Source organism: Sceloporus undulatus, chromosome 9 (genome assembly GCF_019175285.1).
Source record: "Sceloporus undulatus isolate JIND9_A2432 ecotype Alabama chromosome 9, SceUnd_v1.1, whole genome shotgun sequence".
NCBI classification, from domain to species: Eukaryota; Metazoa; Chordata; class Lepidosauria; order Squamata; family Phrynosomatidae; genus Sceloporus; species Sceloporus undulatus.
Window position 1 is genome coordinate 3,157,617 of NC_056530.1, and position 7,946 is coordinate 3,165,562.

General features: G+C 42.0%; 1 protein-coding gene across 1 annotated transcript in view; it reads right to left on the minus strand.

Moving 5' to 3' along the window:
• Window positions 1-2,772: 2,772 nt before the first annotated feature.
• The window catches only part of LOC121915473 (non-compact myelin associated protein), a 27,347-nt gene continuing 22,173 nt past the window's right edge, over window positions 2,773-7,946 (minus strand). Inside the window, exons 2-4 of the mRNA XM_042439783.1 lie at window positions 7,288-7,383; window positions 6,893-6,977; window positions 2,773-5,548 (exon numbers count right to left, since the gene is read on the minus strand). Coding sequence (XP_042295717.1) covers window positions 5,401-5,548; window positions 6,893-6,977; window positions 7,288-7,383 — 329 coding nt within the window. The 3' untranslated portion in view covers window positions 2,773-5,400. The remainder of the gene's footprint in view (window positions 5,549-6,892; window positions 6,978-7,287; window positions 7,384-7,946) is intronic.

Sequence of the window (7,946 nt, forward strand, 5' to 3'; positions counted from 1 at the left end):
AAGTCCCTTGACCAAGTACACACTTCTGAGAAGTACACTTTGTCCAAGAACGGTGAAACCACCTTGACATGTTCAATATGCATAGCCATGTGAACCCATGTTCAGTGTGAAACCCAAAGGTTTGGTTTGCAATAAGCCTCTGAAATATGCAAGAGGCCATTAAGTAAAGCCATGTTCAATGCCCAAATGTGCTGTTTGGAATGGGGGGAGGGAGGATTGGCCAGAAAGGGAAGTACATTTCTGCCATCTGTCTAGGAATAATGCCCAAATGTCCTCCATTTTGATCATGCCTAAGATCATGCATTTATATTAACATTTTTAAAAATCATCAATTTTTCGCATGTCCTCCATTTTAAAATGTGTCCTACATTGAAAATGTTGTCCTATATTATTTAATTATTTATTTTTTGGCTCCCCCCCCCCCAATTGTCTGGGGTGCCAACCCAGCCCCGGCTCAAAGGTTGCCTACCCCTGTCTGACAACGGAAATGAAACAGTAAAAGAATTCCCATCTCTAGGATCAAACACTGACCAGAATGGAGACTGCAGTCAAGAAGAAGAAGAAAGATACTGAAGAGCAAAGCATACAGCTGAGCACAGAGGCCACTGTATTCCCCATTCCCCTTTGCGGATGCGAGAGCTGGACAGTCAAGGAAGCGACAGAAAGAAGCCAACTCATTGGAAATGTGTGGCTGGAGGAAGGGATGAGGATGATCCCAGGACAGCCAAGAAGACAAATGGGGCTCTCCTTGGAAGCAATGATGGTCAGTGGAGACTATCGTACTTTGGCCACATCAAGAGAAGGCTGGGTCACTATACTATATAATGCTAGGAAAGGTAGAGAAGAGGAGAAAGCGGGGAAGGCCACAACCAGATGGACGGACAGAGTCAGGGAGGATTTATAGGCAAGGGCTTGCAGGATCTGGGCAAGAAAGCAATGGATGCAGGATTCTTGGATGTTTCATCCATGGAGTCGCCATGAGTTGGAACCGACTCAAGAGCAGCTAACAACAACAAATGATTTTTAAAAAAACATTTTGCATGATGAAGAACAACCAGTGCAGCATGTATACTGTGCATTTTGGTTGGCCCGGGAAAGGTTTCCTGTTTGTGGATTTGGGATGATGCTTTGCTATGGCCAACCCAGCTGGAAAGTAACTTTTGGATCACGTCTCCCGAATCCCCCAGCCAGCATAGGCCAGGGAGGTGTGTTTTAAAAAACAGCTGTGCCGAACTCTGCCTAAAACACCATATAACTCATATAACACAAGCCAACAATGTTCCACTGTGCAAATGTATGTTGTGGGTCTGTTGAACAATTTTGGGGTTGGGTTATTGCACACCCACTCCTGAAATACCAGACTTGTGTAGCTAATGCTAATGTATTGTCTGTTCTCAATGTTTGTGAAGAAGGGTATGTGTTGAGCTTTTTTCTTTAAACAAAAGTGGCAATTGGTGTGGATAGGAATCACCAGGGAACTGCATTTCAGGGCTTCATCCTCCCATCCGCTCACCTCACAGAGCGCAACCTGAACGCTTCCTGCCTGTTGGCCGGAAGACTTGGAACAACTAATAAGGAAGATCAAGGAGGAAAGTGCAAAGGCAGGCTTATTGCTGAACATAAAGAAAACAAAAATAATGACCATATTTAGACAAATTCAACCCAGATAATGAGGAAATAGAAACAGTAAAAGAATTTTCATACCTAGGATCAAATATTGATCAGAGTGGGGACTGCAGTCAAGAAATCAGAAGAAGATTAAGAATGGGGAGGGAGGCTCTGAGAGAACTAGAAAATATCCTAAAATGTGAAGACATACAACTGAGCACAAAAGGTGGAATCATACAAGCTATTGTATTCCCTATTTACCATGTATGGATCTGAGAGCTGAACAGTTAAGAAAGTGGGTAGGAAGAGAATTAATTCATCTGAGATGCGGTGCTGAAGAAGAGTGCTGAGGTTACCATGGACAGCCAAGAAGTCAAACAAATGGGTCCTAGAGCAGATCAAACCAGAAATCTCCCTGGAAGCCAAGATGGCTAGACTAAGGTTGTCCTACTTTGGCCACATCATGAGGAGGCATGAATCATTGGAAAAAACAATAATGCTAGGAAAGGTAGAGGGGAGCAGAAAGAGAGGAAGGACACATGCTTAGATGGATGGACTCTATTAAGGAGGTCATGGGTATGAATTTGTAGGACCTGAGCAGAGCAGTGGAGTAGAGGGAGTCTTGGAGATGTCTCGACTACAGGGTTGCCATGGGTCGAGATCGACTCGAGGGTGGATAACAACAACAACCATTGGCCTAAACCACAACCTACAACTTGGTTTTTTATTTTTGGAATAAGGGAGACTCAACCTGTACTGAGTATCTGTAGACACTGAAATAAATAAAGTTTGTGTATGTGTGTAGTGTAGTGTGACAGAAAAGGAGTCTCATACACAAACCCCATCAGTATCCAGTTGTATCTTGCAGTTATAAACAATAATTCCCCATTCCAGACCTTTATTTTTTTTTAAAAAAGCACAAGAATCAAGCCAAAATAAATTAATATATTTGCTTTTTTGTCAAAACTCCATAGACAGACTGTGCCAACTGAAGATGTATTGTGATAAAAGAGATTACAACAAGGTTCAGTCATGGAGAGAAGTGACCAGTGGGGTCCCACAGGGCTCTGTCCTGGGCCCAGTGCTATTCAACATCTTTATCAATGACTTGGAGGACAAAATTGGGAGCATATTTATCAAATTTGCAGATGACACCAAATTAGGGGGAATAGCTAATACCCCAGAGGACAGGATCAAAATTCAAGATGACCTGAATAGACTAGAAAGCTGGGCCAAAGCTAACAAAATGAAATTCAATACGGAGAAATGTAAGGCACTGCACTTAGGGCAGCTAGTCCTCCTTCCTTGTTGTGCAGTTTCTGCTAGGTCCTGTCTGCACTGCTGGCTCCAGAGCTGTCCCAATCCTTTCCCGTTGCAAAGGCCCTCCATTCGGATGCCGGACAGCTGATCACAAACACACCTCACAGCTGTCTGACACGTTTGCCACCACTGCAGGCCATTTTGCTCTGAGATCAGAACAAGATGCTCAGCCTTGTGATTGAGGCTGGGTGCCTTGTTCTGACCTCAGAGTGAGTGACTGGCAGCAGCAATGGATGTGCCAGATGGCAAAGCAGAATAGATCCAGAGCAACTGGTGAGGTATTTGTTTAAAGGATATACCTCAGTCTTGGTGCTGCACAGGCTGGACATTGTCTGGTCAGTTCATGCCAGAACCAATATTTGGGCTGTGCATCACTCAGTCACCATACTGAGAAGACAGGGAAGCCATTTTATCTGACCTGTGCAGAAAGGAAAAAATCTCTGGAAGAATCTAGACTTTCCAGTTTTTCTCTCTCTTGATTTTGCCTGCATATTCATAGTCTGCATCCAACTCTTTCTTGAAATATCCCAACTTCTTTCTTTCAGTCAGTCTCAGAGGTGCTACAAGATCACTCTACATATTGAAATATCCCATGTTTTTCTCACTTTCCCTCTTGTGTGTCCTTCCTTTTCCCCTTTCCACTGATCACAATGTCACATCTAGACCCAGGCAGCATTTGAGAAATTCCCTTTTAACAATTTCCACTGAGCCCCTTTTAATTATTATTCAGGAGTCAAAATGTTAAAGTGCTTCAGCACTACTAACTAGTTAAGCATTAGGATCATTTTCTTTTATTGCTAGCATTCCTCATTCCCTTGCATGACCTCTGTGGAATCTGGGTCCTGGAAAAAATTGCTGTGTTTCTTGGTGGTGACCATCTCAGCTAGTGCTGGTATAATGCAAACAGGGAGCCATGGAAAGTTACATTTCATTTTGCAATTTCTAGCTTAATTTAAATTGGGGAGTGGGAGTGAAAAGTCCTTGATAATGCCAGGAGTTATTTGGGAATACTTTGGGATGAGGGAAACGTCATGTAAATCTCCAAAATAAAATCAGGTTCTACAGCAACAAAATCTGGGACTTTGAGAGACCTTTTTCTTATGTGTAGAGGCTGTAAGGCAGTCCAGGCAAACTAGCCTCTTTATAATCTGGCCAATTTCAATATTTTACAATCAGCCCTACCAGAAGGGAGATATTCCCAGATTCCTTACACACAGCATATATGGTTGCAAGCTTGTTTTCTGCTGCTCCAGAGACTAGGACACGGGGCAGTAGATTCAAACTACAAGAGAAAAGATTCCACCTAAACATTAGGAAGATCTTCCTGACAGCAAGTGCTGTTCAATAGTGGAACTGGCTCCCTTGGAGAGTGGTTGAGTCTCCTCCTTTGGAGATTTTTCAAACAAAGGCTGGATGGTTATCTGTCATTGACAAGAGTGCTTTATGTTTTCCTGTATGGCAAGGAGTTGGACGGGATGACCCTTGTGGTTTCTTCCAACTCTGTGATTCTACAAAACAGTTGATCAAGTTCTGCTATGATGTTAGTTCCCAATTTACAGATGCAAGCTTGTGTAAGTTTGTAGGCAGATCTGATAGCCTTTATACCTCCCTTCATCTTCCTCTAAAGAACCTCTTCTGAAAGTTTGCAGAGTTTTGTATGACAGCCTGTTTCACCAGGAGTAATTTTGTCAAATTCTATAATGACTTGCTCTAACGCCAGTGAAGGCCATAAAGTATTGGTTTAAAAGCTTGCTGCCTAATTGTCAAGTGTGTATGTGTGTAAACATACATTTTTGTATCACAGCATTATTTCTTTTATTTTCCACTATGTTCTTTTTGAATCTCAGAGTTGTTACTTTTATTTTCCGCTGTGTTCTGCTTTTGTCCTACTGATCTATGACCATAGTAAGGTTGATTGACAGCCTGTAATTCTTTCTTTCAAAAGATGGAGGAGGATGTTTGAAAAGGTGGAGGATGCTTTGGAATGGGTGTTGCTTCTTTCTGAGCATTTATGGCACGGTAAAAGCAAATGGGAACCCACTATCTCAAACACAAGTGGAAGGTAGCCTCCTGAATTTCTGTAGAATCCCCAACCAGCAAAGACTACTCTCATCTATGAGACTGTGGGAATGTGAAAACCAAGCTTAAGATGAAGTAGGACAAAACCCTTGCTCCAACAATAGAGGTAGCCTTGCTGTTAGTTGCCCTTCAATATCTGCAAGTAAAGCAACAAAAAAGCACCATTTTCACAACCAAATGCCAGCTTGGGATTATTTTAGCTGTACCAAGAAGCAGTCTTTCCTCTTCCCAAAGAAAAAGAGACATGGCTAGCTGGACACAGAAGGTGGGCCACTGGTAATATCAACATCATTTATAGTCCTTACTTCCTCTGCGTTGCCAATTCCATGGTCTTACTAAGAGCAAGAGCCCCCAGTTTTGTTCTTGGTTGCCATTCCCTGAGGTCCTCATGTCTCACGGTTTTCGGTTTGGCATGTGGATGTCCATAGGGACAAATGTCACTGTTGTGTTGCGACCGGTACTATTGCTGCTCTTTCCCAAAGTGGGTGGGATTGTGGTTTTCGTATTTTTAGGTTCCAGCTCTCGCTTTGCCCTCATGCGTCTGCAAACAACAAAGAAAGCATTACATTATGTCAAGCCTTGCTGTACTTGAATTCTGTGTCCTGGGATATTTTCCTTGATCAGGAGTCAGAATCATGGAGCCATCCAGATGTTATTAGACTACAACTCTCAGCAACCTTGGGCAGCACAGATTATGTGGAGAAATGGTGGGAGTTACAGTCCAAAACCATCAAAAGGGCCAGATGCTTCCTACCTCTGCTCTTGATCATGCACTGTGTCCCAGCAGGATAAGGAGACCTAGTGAATCTTTCAGTCCCTAATACAATTGATAACTACAATGGCTAGTAAAATGGTGTCCCTTTTACAAAATGGCAAAATCAAGATTTCTTTATGATTTTTAAAAATATTTTCAAGCTGTGGATGCTTCATAGAATCGTAGAGTTGGAAGAGACCACAAGGGCCATCCAGTCCAAACCCCTGCCATGCAGGAAATCCAAATCAATGCATCCCCGACAGATGGCCATCCAGCCTCTGTTTAAAGACCTCCAAGGAAGGATACTCCACCACACTCCGAGGGAATGTGTTCCACTGTCGGACAGCCCTTACTGTCAGGAAGTTCTTCCTAGTGCTGAGGTGGAATCTCTTTTGCTGTAGCTTGCATCCATTGTTCCAGGTCCTAGTCTGTGGAGCAGCAGAAAACAAGCTTGCTCCCTCCTCAATATGACATCCCTTCAAATATTTAAACAGGGCTATCATATCACCTCTTAACCTTCTCTTCTCCAGGCTAAACATCCCCAGCTCCCTAAGTCGTTCCTCGTAGGGCATGGCTTCCAGACCCTTCACCATTTTAGTCGCTCTCCTTTTTAGGTTGTAAGCCTGAGGGCAGGGAACCGTCTAATTAAAAAGATTGTATGTATAGCGCTGTGCAAATTTACAGCGCTTTATAAATAAAGGTTAATAATAATAATAAATAATAATAACATGCTCCAGTTTATCCACATCCTTTTTAAATTGTGGTGCTTGAATCCATTGATACAGAGGTCCAACTGCAGATGCATGTGCGTGCACAGATTCACAAACAATGACACATCTGATTATGTGTTTTGTATCTAATAATGCCTCATAAACTCTGTTCCATTCCCTGCTGATTTTTATTTGCATATATTGTCCCCATAGGTATGCCATACCTGCTGAAAGGAGGATCCTGCAAAAGGACATACGTGGAACAGAAGTGCAAAACTACACCATGACTATGAAAACCCAACAGCAGCAGCATGATCTAAAGTGTATACCCATAGAATACACAAAGTGCTGTACATGATCTTCTACTTGTTCTCCTGCAGAATTAAAGGAACTTGAGCACAAAGCCAAGTCACTGACTCACCTATTGTACATTTTCAGCAAAAGGAGAACCACAGTGAATATAACAATTACACCAACCACAATGGCTGCCACAATCGCTCCAGAACCTAATGTGAGGAAGGAAAGAAAACAAATCAGCAGCATTCAAGTGAATGTGTTCATGAACCCTGGGGCTGAACAACCTTTGATTCCCATCATGCAATAAGCAGTTTCTCGCAAAAGTCTAAAGTATTAGCTTAAGACCTTTTGAGGGCACAACAGTTGTGACTGGCGGGTGAAACTGAATAATTTCATCTGTTTCATGTACAGCGCTGTGTAAATTTACAGCGCTTCATAAATAAAGGTTAATAATAATAATAATTTGGAAACATGCAGAACTGAAGAACCTCACAAATTCCAGCATCATGTTTTTCTTACTCTGATAAAGAATTTGTTCCTGAGACTTGGTGGTCACATTTCTCAAAGACAGGGAATCCTCAGCTGCTGGTGCAGCCGTCGTCATCTTGATTCCAGCTAGGCAGAACAAAGAAACATCTTATTTTAGAACCACTCATAAAAGCAATAAGAGAAACAACAACATTATATAAACTGCTTAGCAAGATTCTCTTAGTAGTAGAGTGTGCGCTAGCCTAGTGTGTGCTAGACATTTTTTCACATTCTAGTGTGCACTAGACAATTTTGGTCTTCTCCAAATGTTGATGGTGGCAATGGTGATGATAACTTATGAAGCACATAAAACCATCAGATGCTGCACCCACTTCTACCACCTCATTTTGTTATTGTAAACCAGATCAAATGAAACGTACCTATCCTACAAAAGCATGTTGCATTGGTTAGACTCTCACCTTTAGAGCAAGGATGGTAAATGTGTGTCTCTTCAGATGTTGGGACACCAGCCCTAGCTAGCACAATTAGTAGTGATAAATGATGGGAATTTATAGCCCAACAACAATCTGGACTGCCACAAGTTGCCCACCTCTAATTTAGAATACTCCATCCTACAGGAAGAGGCGGGATACAAATAAATATTATTATTATTATTATTATTATTATTATTATTATTATTATTATTATTA